Source organism: Hemicordylus capensis, chromosome 6, assembly GCF_027244095.1.
Source record: "Hemicordylus capensis ecotype Gifberg chromosome 6, rHemCap1.1.pri, whole genome shotgun sequence".
Lineage (NCBI taxonomy): Eukaryota > Metazoa > Chordata > Lepidosauria > Squamata > Cordylidae > Hemicordylus > Hemicordylus capensis.
The window spans coordinates 25,082,495-25,100,880 of NC_069662.1; the positions used below are offsets into that span (position 1 = coordinate 25,082,495).

Sequence of the window (18,386 nt, forward strand, 5' to 3'; positions counted from 1 at the left end):
ATTGAATGGGAATAGAGCACCCCATAATCATCCCTAAATTAATAAGGATGATTTAGGTGTCCTGTCCTGCCTCTTTTCCATTTTGAGTACACTCCAGGCACAAATGACCAGGCTCAAACTATCAAACTTTGGACACATTATGCTAAGACCCAGCTCCCTTGAGAAGTCCATAATGCTGGGGAAAGTTGAAGGAAAGAGAAGAAGAGGATGAGCAGCAACAAGGTGATTGGACCCAATTATGACAGCAATGAATGCACCACTGAGAGACCTAAAAGAACAAGCTGAAGACAGATCATCCTGGAGATCATCTATCTATGCGGTTGCTAAGATTCGACACCAACTTGATGGCACTTAATCAATCAATCAATCAATCATATTAGAAATTTAATTAATCTATAATGGTGTATGTGCTGTCTTTGATAATATAAGGTTTGCCTTGAGTATTTGGGAGTGGTATTTGTACTATTCTTGGCAGACGCCATAGAATTCAAAGAATTCCTTGGCTAGCATTGACTCATATGTCTAAGGTACTGGAATGGTTCCCTAATTTAACCTGGTTCTTCCAACCAACCAGCTCCCTTTAACTCTCATGTCATGCCTGCTTTTTTACCCATTCTTTCTAGTGGCTTCTAGTTCAAGCTATCACTGATCCAGTTCCTCCAGAACCTTTTTGGCTCCTTTCAGTGGCTGACATCTTAACTAACAAAGCTGTGCTAGGACAATAAGGTCAATTAGCTTTGCTTAATCATGAGGATTTTTCAAACAGCACAATTTTGCAACAGTTACCTTTGAGACATAGGAGGCATAGCATAGCATGGGCATCCATTGTTCAAACACAAATGTCTTTGCATTACTGCGACACCAATAGGGAACATTAGCTCCAGACTTCTTGTACTTGCCTGTGCAACATCTTTGCACAAGTTCAATGTGCCTCCAAAAGAGCAGCTTTAGTCAGGACTGGGCTTCTGAGTTGGACTCTCTTGACTGAATCCCTGGCTTCCTAACTGATATTGACAAAATGTGACCACCCTCATCAAAAAGGATCCCAATCAGGAGAGCAGTCCTAAGTTCCTATTTTAAATTTTCATTCACACTCTGGGTAACTCCTGCCTCTGCAAGCTAATTATTAAACATCTTGTTGAAATGGACTAGTGCTTCTAAAACATTTTTTTTCACATTCTAAAAATATTTTAACATATTTTTAAGTTAACGTGAACACAAAGACACACAAGACGGAGGATTTGGTTCCATTCTGCCACAGTCCCCTTTTGCTACAAGATTGGAAAAGCAAGGAGCCTCAAATATCCAAACTGGGTTTGCTTCCAGTTGACACTAAAGTAAAAATATGAAATAGACTTATTCATTTCTCCTTATTAGATTATCCTTGCTGTTCAGTTGAGGCTTAAGGATAATTATGTAGCATTTAGGGGAAAAGATACAACCCAGTAATCCAGCACTAGAGGCCAAAATGGAGAAGATCTCCACAGCCACCATATATTTGCCTTTTGTGCTCAGGTAAGATGGAAGAAAGGACAGCCAGACACTGCAAAAGACCAACATGCTGAAAGTGATGAACTTGGCTTCATTGAAACTGTCAGGCAATTTCCTGGCTAGGAAAGCTACAATGAAACTGGCAATAGCCAGAAATCCCAAATATCCCAGGACACAATAGAACATGGTGACTGATCCTTCGTTGCATTCCACTATAATTTCTTCATCCAGAGAGTGCATGTCCAAAGCTGGGAAGGGGGGAGCGGTACATAACCATACAGTACTAATACTGGCTTGAACCAGGGAACAACCAAGAAGAATAGAGTTGGCCACTTTCTTCCCCACCCATCTCCTCATCCTGGATCCTGGCTTAGTGGCCATGAAGGCCAGAACCACCGTGATGGTTTTTGCCAATATACAAGAAACCGCCACTGAAAAAATGATGCCGAAAGCAGTTTGCCTTAAACAACAGGTCACTGTCTGAGGCTGGCCAATGAATAGCAGGGAACAGAGGAAGCAGAGTAATAGGGAGATAAGCAGAGAGTAGGTGAGGTCCCGGTTGTTGGCTTTGACGATGGGCGTGTTATGGTTCTTGATGAAAACTCCAAGCACCAAAGCTGTGATCAGAAACAGAGACAGAGCCAATACAGCTAATGTGAATCCCAAAGATTCTGTGAAAGAGAGGAAGTTTAGAAGCCTGGACATGCATTGATCTCGGTTCCTGTTTGGAAATTGCTCTTCTGGGCATTTGGAACAATCATCCGTATCTGAATAACAGAACAGAAGCCATTTCACAAAATCAGTCAATGCCAGAATTTTCTTCTTAAGCATATTAGGGATGTGCAAATTGATAGAGATACAAATTGATTTGTCCCTGAACCTAGCTGGTTCGTGTGTTTTGGAGACAGAACAAATCACCCCTGTGGTCCATTGGCTCGATTCAGATCCAAATTAAATTGTGGAAGATTCGGCTTCCTCCTAATTATTCCCCCAGATTCCCAGCTTTCATTTAAAAATAAAAAGCTAAGTTCTAGCCCTTGTAGAAGTGGAGTTATGGAGCAAAATGTGTGGTCACAATGACAGTCAAAATGAACAAAAGAAATGAAGGTGTGTAATGAATCCTCACAGGGATTCATTAAGAGGAAAGGTTGTTATACACCAAAGAATCCAAACACTTGAAAAATAGTGACCACACATTTTGCTCCATAACTCCACTTCTATAAGGGCTAGAGCTTAGCTAAAGCAAGCAAGCAAGCAAGCAAGCAAGCAAGCAAGCAAGCAAGCAAGCTGGGGATCCGTGTTAGGGTTAGGATAGGGTGACTTTGAATCCCCATTATTTCCTATGGAGTCAATTTACAAAATCAGTAAAAACTAAAATAATAATAATTAAAAATCAACCAAGTGCCCCTTGAAATGTGGGAGGTACGTAGCACCAATGGGAACTTACCCACCACCCAATTTTGGTGCTCTTAGGACCTTTATAAGTGGTTCAAATTGATCTGAATTAAATCAAATCCAAATAGAATCTGAGGTATTTCAGGGGGACAGATTTGGACAAAAAACAAATCAGGGATGATTCAATTTAGGCACAAATTGAATCAAAAAGATCAATTTGTGCACATCCCTAAAGCATATCATTTAATTTTATTTCCAATGATACGAATGGATCTATCTCTAATGACTTCTGATCTGCCTTTAAGCTACCTTGTTTTTTAACTTATGGTGGCTGATAAGGTTATCACGTTCAAATCCATCTTTCCTGGCTGAAGACCTTCCATCATATTTTGCAGTTCTTCCATCATTATTTTGTGGCATAAGAGGACTGGGTGATGATCAAGGGGTGCTGAAAGAATGCCAATTATTCTGTTCTGGTCAGGTTCCTACTTGGGTCTACTCAAGGTCTTTGGTTGGTCATGGTGGTTATCTGACTGGGTATGTGAATGACGCAACTGCTCTTGGGTTTATCTTGGCCACTCAGTCACCTATATGGTGATCTAAAGAAAACAATCTATAAACATAATTCTCTTAAACGTACCGGTCATTAATCCCATGCGTGGCAGCTCTCCCGAGAGTTCGCGAGCAGCTGCAAGACAGGATCGCTGCGGGGACGTGAGAGAAAATAGTGATGCTGGCTTGTGGTGATGGGGTGGCCTGGCCAGCAGGAGCAGGAGCTGGTGGCGGGCCATCCTGGCCGCTGGGAGCAGGAGGCAGTGTCGGCAGGCCGGCCCGGCTAGTGGGAGCAGGAGGCATCCACTGCCAGGAGCTGGCGGGTGGGTGGGCAGGAGGAGGTGGGGAGAAAGTGCTGGGGGTGGAGAAGGGGGGAGGAGAAGAAGTGGGTTGGCCCACCAGCCAGAAAGCACAGCGGGGGAGAAGTGGGCAGGGGGGAGAAGCAGGCCAGCGGGGGTGGGGTGGGGTGGGAGCCAGCAGCAGTGGGTGGGCCAGCTGGAGAGGCAGATGTTCTGCGCCTGGCCCAGCTAGTTATACCTTAAAAATCAAGCCTCGGACATATCTGTGAGAGCCAGGATGACAGCAGGGCTCTTAGCTGTAGTTCCAAATGTTGGAGGCTCCTGCTATCATTGGGGAACTTTCTCCAACAACTACCAGCACAAGGCATGTCTGCTCTGACCTGTCTGTCAGATCAGCACAACTTCAGAGCCCTATTACATACCCACTCGCATTAAAACACACATCCAGGAAGTTTGGTGCTAATGTCCAGCTGCTAGTTTATATCTCTTTCACAAATGTAAAGTTAAGGCTTCCTCCATCATATGCATATCCTTCTTAATGTGTTGAATGAACTATGTTTAAAAAAATAATCCTGAACAGCAGTACATCTTCTCATGCTCCGGGTGACTGATCACCTTTCTTGGTGAATGCGGGCATTAATTTGTGGGAATGAGTGATTTACTTGGAATACATCAGAAATTCCTGTGAGATAAGGCCTTAAAAAAAAAAAATCAGAAGCCTTTACAAAATTAGCCCCGTACCTGAAAATGATGGACATTTGATACATTACTAAGCCGGTTGTTTTGGGAGTTGAGATTTACCAAGAGATGTCAGAAGTGAATGTCACAATGTCTGTTCTGGACATTTAATTGCCTTGCCTTGGTAAAAAAAATGTTTCCTTTGGAAATTATCTCTGTGAAGATGCAAATTGGTCATTTGTTCATGTATGCAATTATTTGATGTTGGATGTGTGGAAAATTGAATTGGTGGTTAAGAAGACCACGGAAAGATACACTCTTCTGTATCATTCTCACTTCTGACAATTATGTTCCTTACCCTTCTGATTAGAAATCTTCCCTTCTGGACATGGATCACAGTCATAGCAACAAAAAGGCTCCCCCTCCTTCTTTTTTTTGCTGTAGCCCGGAAGGCAGTTGTGATTACACAATGCAAGAGGCAATGCCTGTATATAAAAAAGAAGAAACTGTCTATTGTTTCTCTACCTTGTAGATCAAGATTATGATCAACTGGCACCAAAGTTCTTTGAGGGTAATAGAATAAAAATTCAACAGGAGTGCTTGCCAACTAATTTATTTTCAAATTTCATTGCTACACACATGATCAAAACTGAAAGTATGAACAGAGTTTCAAACTGGCTTTCAAAGGGTTCAAAACCATGGTTTCTAAGACTTCTGGTCTTTTTTCTGTCCTGTGTAAGGGTTGGGAACAGAGAAGCCCAGATCTATCATGTTCTGGTCAACCTAGCAAGCAGCACAAGCAAGTCAATGGTTTCTGTACCAGTAAGTAACTGAACCATAGAAGCCTGGTATTTCCAAATACTTGTCACTGCAGAGATGATCTTAGCATGAAGCAATGTGAGGAGAACTGTCTAGAGCAGGAGGCGATATTCTGGTGACGTAGTTTGAACAAATGTTGGTTTAAAAAGGTCAAAACAAATAGATAAATAAATCTGCTCCAAGTTTCCTGAAAGACATCCTGTACACCTATAGCTTTGCAGAAAGGCAGGGGATGCTTTCTTCAAGATGGTTCCTGCTTTCTGCATCATGATGAAAACTATCATCCAAATATCCAAAGGCAAGATCATTTTTTTGAGCTGGTGATCTGAAATCAAATGCTTCTTTCAAACATGGATGTTTAAAGATTGGTTAATGTAAAGTTATTTTTCAATGGCTGACATCCAGGGCAATCTACTGGTGGTGCTCCAGAAATGTTTCCATCTTCCTCCCCACTACAGCTTCCTCACTACTGCTGCAGCTGCACAAACACTGAGAGGGAGTGAATTCCAATGGTCTGTTCTACCTCTGGAAGTGCCCTGTGGCATTAGAAAATATGCCCCTGAAGGCTGCACGACCCTCGGGGATGTATTTTAGAGTGTAGACAGGGCACTTCTGGGGTTAGAACAAAGCAATGAAATACACTCATAAGAACATAGGAAGCTGCCATATATGGAGTCAGACCACTGGTCCATCTAGCTCAGTGTTGTCTACAGAGACTGGCAGTAGCTTCTCCAAGGTTGCAGACAGGAATCCCTCTCAGCCCTGACTTGGAGATGCCAGCATGGAGCCTCAGATACTCTTCCCAGAATGGCTCCATCCCCTGAGGCAGGTCTGCTCAACTTAGAACTTCCAGCTGTTGTTTTGGACTACAACTCCCATAATCCCCAGCCACAGTGGCCAATAGCCATGGATTATGGGAGTTGCAGGCCAAGATCGGTAGGAGGGCCAAGGCTGAGCTGGCCTGCACTAAGGGGAATATCTTACAGTGCTCACACATGTAGTCTCCCATTCATTTGCAACTAGGGCAGACCCTGCTTAGTAAAGGGGACACTTTATGCTTGCCACTACAAGACCAGCTCTCCTCACTCCTTCCAACGCTGTGCAGTTATGGAATTTCTCTGTAGCTTGGATACATCTTTTTGGGTATACCATAGGTTGATTGTTCGAGATGTCAGCCCCTGTTTCAGTGAGATTTAAGAACATAAGAACAGCCCTGCTGGATCAGGCCCAAGGCTCATCTAGTCCAGCATCCTGTTTCACATATTGGCCCACCAGATGCCACTGGAAGCCCACAGGCAAGGAATGCCCCCTCTCCCACTGTCACTCCCCTGCAACTGGTGGAGTTGCAGGGGATATTTCAAGTGCTAGACCTTGCAGAAATGGCAAAGCTAACGGCATTATTAAGAAACAAATTTGAAGCATTTAAGAGGGACCCTCTTCTTATTTACCTAAAAACATATTATAAAATGAATTTGCATCAGGCTTTTGAGTGGTAACAAAAATGTTTTTAAAATGCCTTGGAGCTGACTTTTGTATGATTTAACTAGGGGGAAACAATTAAATTATAGGCAAGACTTTGGTATTGTAATTGATACTTGTTCTAATGACGAGATGGAAGCTCTCCCCGAGTGTGTGTGTGTGTGTGTGTGTGTTTTGTTGTGGAGAAATCGAATCAAAAGTTATGGGGGAAAAAAAAGATTTACCTTTGGAGAAGCCATGCCAGCCTATTGTTCTATGTGCTTTATAATTTTATCCTTGAGGATGTTTTCCATCAATTTGCCTGGAACGGACGTTAAGCTAACCACCTTGTAATTTCCTGGATCGCCCCTGGATCCCTTTTTGAAAATCGGTGTTACATTTGCTACTTTCCAGTCCTCTGGTACAGACCCAGATTGCAGGAATAAGTTATATATTTCAGCAAGGAGTTGGCAAGTTCACATTTGAGTTCTTTCAGGACTCTTTGATGGAATGGATGCTATCCAGTCCTGGCGATTTGCTAGTTTTCCATTTTTATAGAAAGTTTAGAACAGTGTTTCTCAACGTTATTTGAGTCATGGACTGGTACATCTTTTGTGCGCAGTTTCCAGGACCAATAGCTGAGAGCTCTCCAGAGCTCATTTCTAGGCAAGCAGCCCTCGCTGCTGGAATAATACTCATTTAGCTTCCTGGAAATGAACGTTATCCCAGCAGTGAGGGCTGCCTGCCTAGAAATGAGCTCCGGAGAGCTCCCAGCAGCGGTGGCCCCCACTGGCTCAAAATTGTTTGGTGGAGGTATTAATTCCTCATGGACCAGCACAGACTGGCACTTAACTCCTCACGGACCGGCACCGGTCCATGGACCGGTGGTTGAGAAACACTAGTTTAGAATATCATCTCTTGACATTCTATCTGACTGAGTTCTTTCGCCTCCCTGAAAAATCTGGTTTAGGAACAGGTATATGCTTAGTATCCTCTGCCATGAAGATGGATGCAAAGAACTCATTTAGCTTCCCTGCAATCTCCATATCCTCCTTAATAATCTCTTTTACTCCCTCATTGTCTAATGGTCCAACCACCTCCCTGGCAGGTTTCCTGCATCTGAGGTATTTAAAGAAGTTTTTGTTATTCCCCTTGACACTTTTAGCTAAATGTTGCTCAAACTCCCGGGCTGTGGAATGCACTCCCAGCAGAAATTCATAATCTTAATTCCTTACTGACCTTCAAGAGAGCCTTAAAACCCATCTGTTTGGCCTGGCCTTTCAGGGTTTTTAATTAGTTTTAATTGTTTTAATGTTAACCTGGTTTTCAGGGTTTTAATTGTTCTGATAGTTTAATTGTTTTTTAAGATGTGTTTTAATTGGTGTTCATATTTATATTTCTATTTTAATTGTTATTGGTTCTAATGGTTTCTGTTTTTAATTGCAAACCACCCTGAGCCATTTCGGAAGGGTGGTATAAAAACTGAATAAACAAACAAACCAGCATCTTGGTTTTTGCCCAGAAACGTATCGGCAGCCAGTGTAGATTTTTTAAGATAAGCATGATATGGTCTCTCCAAGATGACCCAGAGACCAACCAGGCTGAAGACTGCATACCTGTTTCTTCTGGGGAACAGTGACCCCATCCAGAACTGGCAAATCAAAATAATCTCTCGAGTTCCAACCTGGCACAATAAGTACCTTCATCTTATTTGATTCAGTATCAGTTTGTTATCCCTCATGCAGCCCATCACCACCGGCAGGCAGGCATTTAGGGAGGTTCTGCCTTCTCCTGATGAAGATGACTGGAGAAATAGATTTGGGTGTCATCAGCACAACGCCCTGAACCAAAACCCCTGATGATCTCTCCCAGTGGTCTCATGTAGATGCTAAAAAGCAATGGAGACAATATGGAGCCCTGAGGGAAACCATATAAAAAGTCAGATTTCGAAGAACAACAGTCTCCAAGGGACACCATCTGGAATCTGTCTGAGAGATAGTAGCACAGCCACTGCAAAGTAGTGCCTCCCAGCTCCCACCCCCAACCCCCTCAGATGCTCCAGGAGGATACTATAGTCAATAGTATTGAAAGCCAATGAGAGATCCAAAAGGACCTACTGAGTCACACTCGCTCTGTCAATTCCTAATGGAGATTACCCATCAGGCTGACCAAGGCAGTCTCTACCCCAGAGCCTGCCTGAAAGCCAGTTTGAAATGTGTCTAGATAATCAGTTTCCACCAAGATGGCCTGGAGTTGGGAAGCCATCACCCTCTTAATTACCTTGCCCCACCATGGAAGGTTGGAGACAGGTCTATAGTTGCTTAACTCTGAGGGATCCAATGCAGGCTTTTCCAGAATAGGTCTACTGATTGCCTCTTTAAGCCAAGGAGGCAACCTGCCCCCCACCATAGCATTTATAACACTTACCAGGCCTTCATCAACAATCCCCTGCCAGATAGTATAACCCATTATGGGTTAAAGAGAACAGGGGTCAAGAGAACAGGTGGTAGGCCACACCATTCCAGGCAGCTTGTGCACATCCTCAGGAGTCACAAACTGAAAGTTCACAATACAGTGAGATAAGCAGTGAAAGGGAGAGTAATCCCCCCAACACCTTATTTTTGAAATAAAAATACCTCAAGCCAATCTTGAATGCTACTGAATGATCTTCCTTAGAAAGAAGTGAGGGATTATCCAGTGTTAAGATTGAAAATATTCCAGTTTATCTTTCTGTCTTGGAACTTAAACTGAGATCCCACCTGATTAAACATGCTGTGCCATGTGATTATCTCATCATTAATCACAAGCCTTTGTCCTGGTGAACCCTGTGGATCCATCCTTCCTACTTTGACTCTTGAGAAGGATTTGTTTTGGAAAGTAACCCAGTTGACAATATTAAATCCAGCTGCTAATTCACCATTCTCATCAAAAGAGATTGTTTCCCCAGCACTGTTGTTGAATGAGATGCTCTTCAGGAAGGTCTGAAACTAGAATGAAAGAGGTGAAGACAGAGGTCTGCAAACTGTAGGATTTTGGAAAGGCTTTGCACAACATTGTTTAGTTTGCTTTTGTTATTCTAAGAGGCGAACTACATGTTACTTCATTATGTAGTTTCAACTGACTCTTTGTTTCTTGCATTGCAAATAAATATCCTTGAGTGTGACCAGCTTAGTCCTACAGTATGCAAGGGAGTGGCCGAATTAGTAACAGGAAACTGGAGGTCCCTTCAACTCTGGTTTCCATATCCGTATGTCCAAATGTGGGCAACTGGTTCTATGCCCCCCCCCCACTCCAATTTGAAGCTTTGTTTCAGTGAGCAGTTTCACCGCCAAACACTCAATTTCTGCAGTAGCAGAGTTACATCTGAATGCTGGCACCGCAGTTTCGCCCCCATGGAACCAGAGTGGAGGGAGGAAGCTCCTCCCTCACTTTGGCTACCATTGGTTCCCAGGGCTGTCTTTCATTGGAGAAAGAAGACCTGGCAGCCAGTTCCTCCTCCTCTCTGCAGTCAGCATGATTCTCCATTTCATCCAAATGGGAATGGAGCCTACAGGGCAGTGGGGTGGGGAGACTTCGGCTCTGGAGGAAAAAAGCCACCTATGCATGGGAGGGAATAGTAGTTTTGAAGGGATGGTGCAAGTTGTGTGCAGAATGTGGTAGCTTTCTGAACTCCCCAAAGTTAAGTGCTGCTATACTTGATATGATAATTGACAAGAGAGTTAATTTTCAAGGGAACAATTACCTGCGAATGTTGCAGCTTTGAAGGAGTCCGTCTACCTTTGTCCACCATTGCGCTGAGATTGGGCCTGAATGAGGACATCTTTTGTAAAGCATGTGCTATGGCATAGACTGCACTGTAAATGCTATAGCTTTGGCCAGTCATTCTTGTTTCAAATAGCACCCCAGGAAGGCTCACCAGCTTCTCATGGCCAGTGCAGGTGCCTTGGTTTGCCTCGTCCTCATTAGGATCAGAAAATAAGCAAGTGAATGCCTGTTCCCAGAAGAGTCTGAGAAAATCATCTTCTTTTTGCAGATTAGGATTTAGAGCCTGAAGGAATTCTGGGAATCCCTGCACGTCACTAGAGTGAATTGCAAAAGACAAGGCACCATGGAAAAGACTCATATCAAAATTCCTGAGCTCTGTCATTGATGAGAAATCCCACTGGGCCGTCATAATCCAAACTTTACCCATAGAATTCTGTTCAGTACCTCCTAATATGTTACCTAAATAGATCATCCATTTCAAACTGGCTGTGGTCTGTGGCTCTGCATTTACAACATATACTGTGATGTTGGAGTTCATAATGGAAATAGGCAGTGTGATAATTTCTTCCTGCTTGCTCTCGATTGAGTGTACTTTCTTTAGAAATTGAGATAGGGTGATTAGTTTTTCAGTGACTGCTGTACAGATGCCATGCTGAGAAAGCATTGGTAACAAGGTTTTCACAAACTGCTCTCCATCGTCATCATCTGATGCAATGATCCCAATCCAGGTCCAATGGAAATGCTGAAGCAGAAGCACAATTCCTCTGTACTGATGTCTTTCATTGGGCACCATCCGGTAAAAGGAAGGGAGCTGGGCTTTAACATTCGCCACTGGAGCTAGCACACAATAGGCCATCTAAACAAAAGGAAATGAATGTCATTTTTACAAGTGAAATAATTTATGCTCAAATATAATGAATCAGAAATATCAGCTGATATAAAACCAGTCTGAACATTCTGAAATAAATGACTATATTTTACATGGGAGGTATCTGACGGAATTGTATGGCAAATGAGTTTCTTTGATGAGCCTGGACTTTTTTTTAAATCCTGAAACCATATCTTGTAGAAATTGATGTCAGCTTCTATTTAGGTTTTTTTTAGTCACTATATTACTCTCTGCAAGCTCTTCCTTCATCTTAAGATTTAAGATAATTTATGTTAATTATATCCTAAGCATCAGATAGTTATATAATATTTCTTTTCTTCTACCATGGTTGTGTGTGCATGTTGTGTATGTGTGACAAATTTGTTGTTTTACAGTTTTTGGTATTGGGTACTTGTTCTGTGATTTCAGGCTTTTGTGACTTGTGTTAGCGGTGTGTGGAACTGGTTTGAATTGAACTGGGATTGATTCGAACCAGCCCAGTTCAACCAGTTCAAACTCAAACTGAACCAGCCTCAAAAAAAGGTGGTTGTTCCAAGTGCCAAACTGGGCCAGTCCTTTATGGACTGGTTCAATCTGGTTCAATGGTTCAAGGGGCTAGGCTGGTCAAGGGAAATCCAGTGAGGATTCCCTTCTACAAGCAAAGATTGGGAGTATCCTTTAACAGTCTTCTAAGGGTGGCCTGGGGAGTGGCAAGAGGGCACCTTACCGGCAGCACCCTTAACCCTGGTGCTCCCCCACAACAGTGTGGCCTGCGAAGCCTATACTGCTAGGGGGAGTACCAGGGTTTAGAGGAGCTGTCGCCGGCACTACCACCGGTAAAGTGCCCTCTTCACTGCCCTCCCTCCCCACACTTAGTAGCTTGTAGCTACTGAAGCAACAGCTTCCTGTGCCTTCCACAGAATATATTCAGTTCTTCTGCTTCCAAGCAGTGTGATAATAATAGAAGCAGCAATTACAATGCTTGACAACTGTAAATACAAGCCCAATATGTTGTTCTTATTCTGTTGTCTTGGGAGGAAGAAATCAAAACCTACTCCTGAAAACAACAGTGCTTATCCTTAGGATATTTCACAGCTTTCTCCTAGATATTTCATAAGAATAAACCTGATCAAAGACAATGAGCACATCAAAACAGGTGAATGGAATGGAAATAAATGTGTCAAGGAGAGATACCTTCACAGATTAAAACAAGTAATGAGCCACATGATCATTTTTACCTGTGGAATCTTATAGATGCCTAAGAGTGTCGCCATTTGAAGTGAAACATCAAAGTCAAGTCCCCCAATGACAGCTATCAAATTTCTTTGCTTCTCACATTTGAAGTTGGGAGTCAGCCTTTCTGAGCTGGAAAGAAGTTTTAGTGTGTTCTGATAAGTCATCCTTGCATTTTTGAAACTGTCATAAATGTAAAAGCCCAGGCTGACATTGGGTAAAATCTTGGGGTTCGCATTGATCTCCTTCACAGCAAATACCAAGGACAGGACATGCTGGTAACTTTTCAGTATTGCACTAAAGAAAGAGTAACATTAGGTATAAAATATGTATTCATCTCTACAGGAAGTATACTATCTGCCTGAAAGCATTGCACTGTGTATAACATCATAGCTGCAAATGACAGAACTGAGATGGATACATCTATAAGCCCATATAAGATGAGAGGCAAGAACTGATTGCTCAAGTCGGCCAGTCTTCCTTAACTTTTGATGATGTAGATACATTTCATATTGCAATGCATATTTTGAATATATTAATTGTTGGAGTTTGATTATTTATCTGCCCCTACTGTGGTGGAAGTGCACTGCTAATTATGATTGTCTGGAGACATGGAGTTAGAATTCAAAGTCAAATAGCTTATTTAGGAAATACATCTGATAGATAGAAAGCCTACATGCCTGGCTGCCTACATGAGGAGTGGGGGGTGGTAGAAATCAGGTGTCTGTCTCTCAGGTGAGAAAATGAAACCTGAGACTCTCAGTCTAACTGCCCAGAGACTTGTGTTTTGGGCGGTATATAAATGTGTTAAACAAACAAACAAACAAATAAAAAATTAAGCGGGGGATGGGTGGAGGAATTGGGACTGTAGTGAATAGTGGATTTAAGCCCAGCCTTTGTCTCAAGGCAAGCCCACATGGGGAAAAGAAAAATGCTGCGTCATTCCCTCCATGTTTGCTCAACAAAGCCTGTTCCTTTAAAACTTAAAACTGTTCCTTTGGTCATCACTGCCACCACACCCAAATTATTATACAGTCCCCCTGCCCCTGGATTTGTGTGAATGTCCAGGGAACTCTCCTCCTCATTTACCAATGGAAAAAAACAACAACTCCCTCCATGTGTGGCTTCCACGTGGTAAGAGAACTTGGTAGGTTGCTGAACAATTAACATTGAGGCATGTCTGCATCAGAGTAAAACCCCCTTTTCCTGTGTTAAAAATCCACTCAGAGGCAGGTGAAATATAAAGAACAAAAAGAGAAAAACTTTATTCAAAATACTACAGACTGCTTCAGTCTGAGGCTCTCTCAGCTTTGAGTTACAGGTAAAAAGAAATACTCAGTACTTTACAAGATTACTTCCAAGGAACACCCCAGCTGGTATTTCGAGTGGCAGACTTTAAAACCTGTGGTTACCCAGTTGCATAGATAATTTAAAAAACACCTCCCGCCCTAAGTTTCAAGGCCACCGCATTGCCCTCATTGGCTGGAAGTGGCCGGAAGTACCGGGCATGCGTGCGCCTATGGCGTGCAGGTGCGCACACATCAGATGGGTACGCAAGTGCACACGATGAGCAGACACGAACTCGGTACTTCCGGCCACTTGTGGCTGATGGGGGCAATGGGGTGGCAGAGAGGTATGCTGCCGCCCCGAAACTTTTACAAAAAAATGACACCAGCAGGGGAAAAGTGGTGAGGTGGGAAAGTGCACCGTCCCCCTGCCCTTAAAGAGCCAATCCCACAACTTCCAAACTGCCCAGCCACGGTTCTGTGCACATGCCTACCCAGAGGAGGGCTCTGAATAAGATCTTAAGGTTTGGGTAAGGACATATGGGGCAAGGTGCTCTCTCGGGTAACTCGGTCTCAAGCCATTTAGGGCTTTAAAGGTTAAAAGCAGCACTATTAAATTTATTTTATTTATTAATTTAGGAACATTGGATCATAGGAAGCTTCCATATACTGAGTCAGACCATTGGTCTATCTAGCTCAGCATTGTCTACACAGACTGGCAGCAGCTTCTCTAAGGTTACATGCAGGAGTCTTTCTAAGGTCTATCTTGGAGAAGCCAGGGAGGGAACTTTGAACCTAGATGCTCTTTCCAGAGTGACTCCATAAGGGGAATATCTTACAGTGCTCACACTTCTAGTCTCCCATTCATATGCAACCAGGGCAGACTCTGCTTAGCTACGGGGACAAGTCATGCTTGCTACCACAAGACCAGCTCTCCTCTGAAAATTTATTTCTCAAATTTGTAAACTTCCCCAAACTTCCATCTCCGGGTGGTTTACAACAACATGAAGCTGGTTAAAAATGATAACAACAACAAAAACAGTTTAAAAACAGTCCAGTTAAAAAGCTTGGATGATAAAAGCAAGCCTTTAGAGACCATTTAAAAGTTATAATAAAATTTTATTACAGCCGTTGGCCAGCAAAGAGATAAAAATCAGAATAACAAATACAGCTAATAAACACAAATGGTAACTGATAGTAACATACAATAAAACAGTACACAAGCATCCAAAACAGATTACCTTAAAAACAGTAAAACAGTTCCTAAGATTGGGACCTTAATTGAGACCTTAATCTCATAGCAATATAAAAAAAAATTGCTACCACTTTTGTAACCTCACAGCTTGTCTCCGCAAGGCACTATCGTGTATAAAAAAGCTCACACCTTCAGGGAAATCTAACTAACAGGGAGAAAATAAGTTCTTCTCTGACATTACAATACAAAGAATATAAGAGAACATGGATAACAGTTTCCAGGAGGCCAGAGCCACAAGGGCAGAAAACCGTAGTTGAAGGATCCTTAACAAACCTCCTTTCCAAAAGATAAGAGGGCAGCACATTTAAACGGGCCTCAGCAAACGCAACCTGAAACTTAGAAAAGTGAAGTATTGTTAAATAATTAGCACTTCTATCTCCCATGGGGGGGGGGGGGGCAAATCCCAAAATGTAGGGGAGAGCAGGCCCTGTTAGCCGAGGACATAAGTTCCTGATGTTCAATAACATTCAACTGCAGGAATAGTATTTCCTTCATCTTATTATTATCCAGGGTAAGTAGTTCAGAAGGAGAAAGCCTCAATTGCATTATTTTGTTATTTACATGAGATAGCCGGGGGTTTGGATAAGAGTCCAACCATAAATATCGGAAGAAAGAAAATTCCCGGATCTCTAAACAGAGTTTGATCCATCTAGCAAAAGTAAGTTCCCAAGCTTTACAGGCTACAGAGAAAGACCCAGATTCCAGGCAAAGAGCAGAATATGACACACACCTAGGCACTGCAAAGATTGCTCTTCGGAATATAGACTGTACTCTCTCCAAATCAGATGTTACTCCCTGTATCCATAATGAGGCTCCAAAAAGTAATTGAGCCGCAATCTTAGCCCGAAATACATGGAGTGCCACAGGAATGTACTGGCCTCCTTTAGAATAGTAGAAGCGCAAAAAGGAACTCAGAGTTTTACGGGCTATATGAATAGAAAGCAGCCTATGAGTATTCCAATTAAGATTATATTGGGGGGGAAATGCCTAAATATTTATATTTGTAAACCTGCTCAATACAGTTTTTATTTACTACCCATTTATATAATTTCCCGGATTTAGAAAAACCAGGACCTTTGATTTTTTATAATTGATAACTAGCTTGTTATCATTACAATAGCAGGCAAAAGCATGCAGCAATCTTTGCAACCCTAATCTAGTCTCATATCATACAGCCACATTGTCAGCATAGAACAAAACTGGCACTCATTTATTAGTCAGCTTCGGTGCATGTGAATCCACCTTTTCCAGACATGGGGCCAAATCATTAATAAAGAGATTGAACAATGTAGGGGCCAAGACACAACCCTGTCTGACCCCACGGGTAGAAGGAATTAGATCAGTTAAAGCAACAATTTAAAACCACAGTCCAGTTAAAAAGCTTGGGTGAAAAGAGCAAGTCTTTAGAGACCTTTTAAAAGTTGCACAAGTGCACCATTCATCAGAAGGCCAGTCATTGTCTGGGAGCCCTGATGTGCGATGTGAGCAGCCCTGTTATGAGAATCAAAATTGTGAGAAGACACAGAAGGAAAATGAAGAGGAAATAGGAAGATAAAAAGTGAAGGGAAACATATGTCAGTACAGTGGGGGCCTGTGAATGCACCTCTGGGGGGGGGGTAGTGGGAGGCACCTTTAAGAGTAAATTAATTTGGTGCTCACCTTCACCGCAGTGGCACCTGAACACTGTTCGGAGCTGCAATGTGCCGCCCAGCAGCCCCTATGGCGGGGAAGCGCCTCCACCACTTACCTGGCCGATGGTGGGAACTCGGTTCCATGGAAGCCAGGTGAGTGGCAGAGGCACCTCCCCGCCGTAGGGGCTGCTGGGCGGAACATTGCGGCTTCGAACAGTGTTCAGGTACCGCCGCGGTGGAGGTGAGTGCCAAACAAATTTACTCTAAAGGTGCCTCCCGCTGCCCCTGGCCCGAGGCACGTTCATGGGCCGCCACTGTGTCAGTATGAAAAGAGGCAAAAGAATGCAATCTAACAAACACTTCATGAATAAGTTAAAAAATCCTGCTAATAGGTAAACAGGAATCTTCAACACTGCATGTTCTCAGTGGATATGACCTGGCCAAGTGCATATTAGGGATGAGAAATTTCCTTACAGAAAGTCATCTACCAACATTGTTTTGGGATGTTTTTGGAAAGACATTTCATCAAATAAGCAGCCAAATGTAGAAGCGATTTCTCCAATGATAAGATCGCCCCTCTGATAATACTTGTATGGAAGCTGGACTGGATCAGTCATGGTACACATCACAGGCTTTGCCTTGCACTCAAAGTGAGGCAGCTGCAGCCACAGAATGAGCTGCACCATCAACAGAAATATCCCTGACATATTGGCCAACCTTAGTTCCATTTCCATCTTTCATATACTGTACCAGTAGCCTGGATCCAACACCCTCATTCAAATGCTCCACTTCAATGAGAGAACCTGCAGATAATCAGACTTACGTGGCCCTCCCTCTTCAACGTCCCTTGACTCAATTTTGTTTAGCAGGGGGCTATTTTATATCACATTTTCAGACATGGTGCTTAATTGTGCTTGAAGGCTTGGGAATTGCATGTTTTTAATGAGATGGAGGATAACTTGTAGCAATCTGAGGTAATTACAGGTTTCAAAAGCTGTTCCCCAGAGTCTTGTGCTTGATGAGATAATAGTTGCTTCGGAAGATGAGAAGAAAATATGTGTTGGGTCTCACCAAAAGTTAGCAGGACAAGAGGGAAATAATGGACCATGTCTCACTAGAGTCTGACTAGGACCAAGAAAGAGAAACTTTGGTTGAAAGCAAACAGGGAGCTAACAGGACCAGGCCAAGCCCCCAGTGCCCGACACAACATGGCAAGTCACTTCCATCCTCACAGCATGCTGAGGCCCTAATCTCTCCCTGCTCCACTTTTGCCCTTCTCCCACTCATCCTTCTCCTTGCCTTCTAAGAAGCCGGGGTCAGGGAACAGAACACAGGAAGTGTAGTATAACACAGCTTGTTCGACTTCCAGCAGCCCTTAGGAACCCACCCTACATTCCCCACTGTTCCCTCATGGTGTCTTACAGAGAGTGGATGAGTGGAAGGAAGGAGAGCAGGGCAACTCTCCTGTCCCCAGTGGCACATAGGGATGGCAGGTCACTCACTAATAAGGTTAGTGCTAAATGAGCAGAGGCACCTTTTAAAAGTGGTGATTCTCTTTACTGAGCAGGGGGAGAGCAACTGGACCTATCCAGCCTCAGCACAGCATTCCTCCAGTGGCTGTTGTTGGTGTCTGTCTTATGTGCCCTTTGAGACAGG

At 43.1% G+C, this 18,386-nt stretch overlaps 1 protein-coding gene across 1 annotated transcript; it reads right to left on the bottom strand.

Annotated features, from left to right (window-relative positions):
• Window positions 1-1,356: 1,356 nt before the first annotated feature.
• LOC128330956 (vomeronasal type-2 receptor 26-like) lies at window positions 1,357-17,437 on the bottom strand. Its single transcript, XM_053264322.1, has 5 exons — window positions 17,205-17,437; window positions 12,564-12,855; window positions 9,452-9,679; window positions 4,774-4,900; window positions 1,357-2,258 (listed from the first exon to the last, which is right to left on the bottom strand). Exons 1-5 carry the CDS (start codon window positions 17,435-17,437, stop codon window positions 1,357-1,359), a joined length of 1,782 nt encoding a protein of 593 aa, XP_053120297.1.
• Window positions 17,438-18,386: the final 949 nt, after the last annotated feature.

Coding starts and splice junctions, on each gene's coding strand:
- LOC128330956 (XM_053264322.1), bottom strand. CDS start 17,437: ATGTCAGGGATATTTCTGTTGATGGTGCAGCTCATTCTGTGGCTGCAG. Junction 4,901..9,451: donor GGCACAGCATGTTTAATCAG/GTGGGATCTCAG, acceptor TTTTATATACAG/GCATTGCCTCTTGCATTGTG. Junction 2,259..4,773: donor GAAGATTTCTAATCAGAAGG/GTAAGGAACATA, acceptor TCTGTTATTCAG/ATACGGATGATTGTTCCAAA.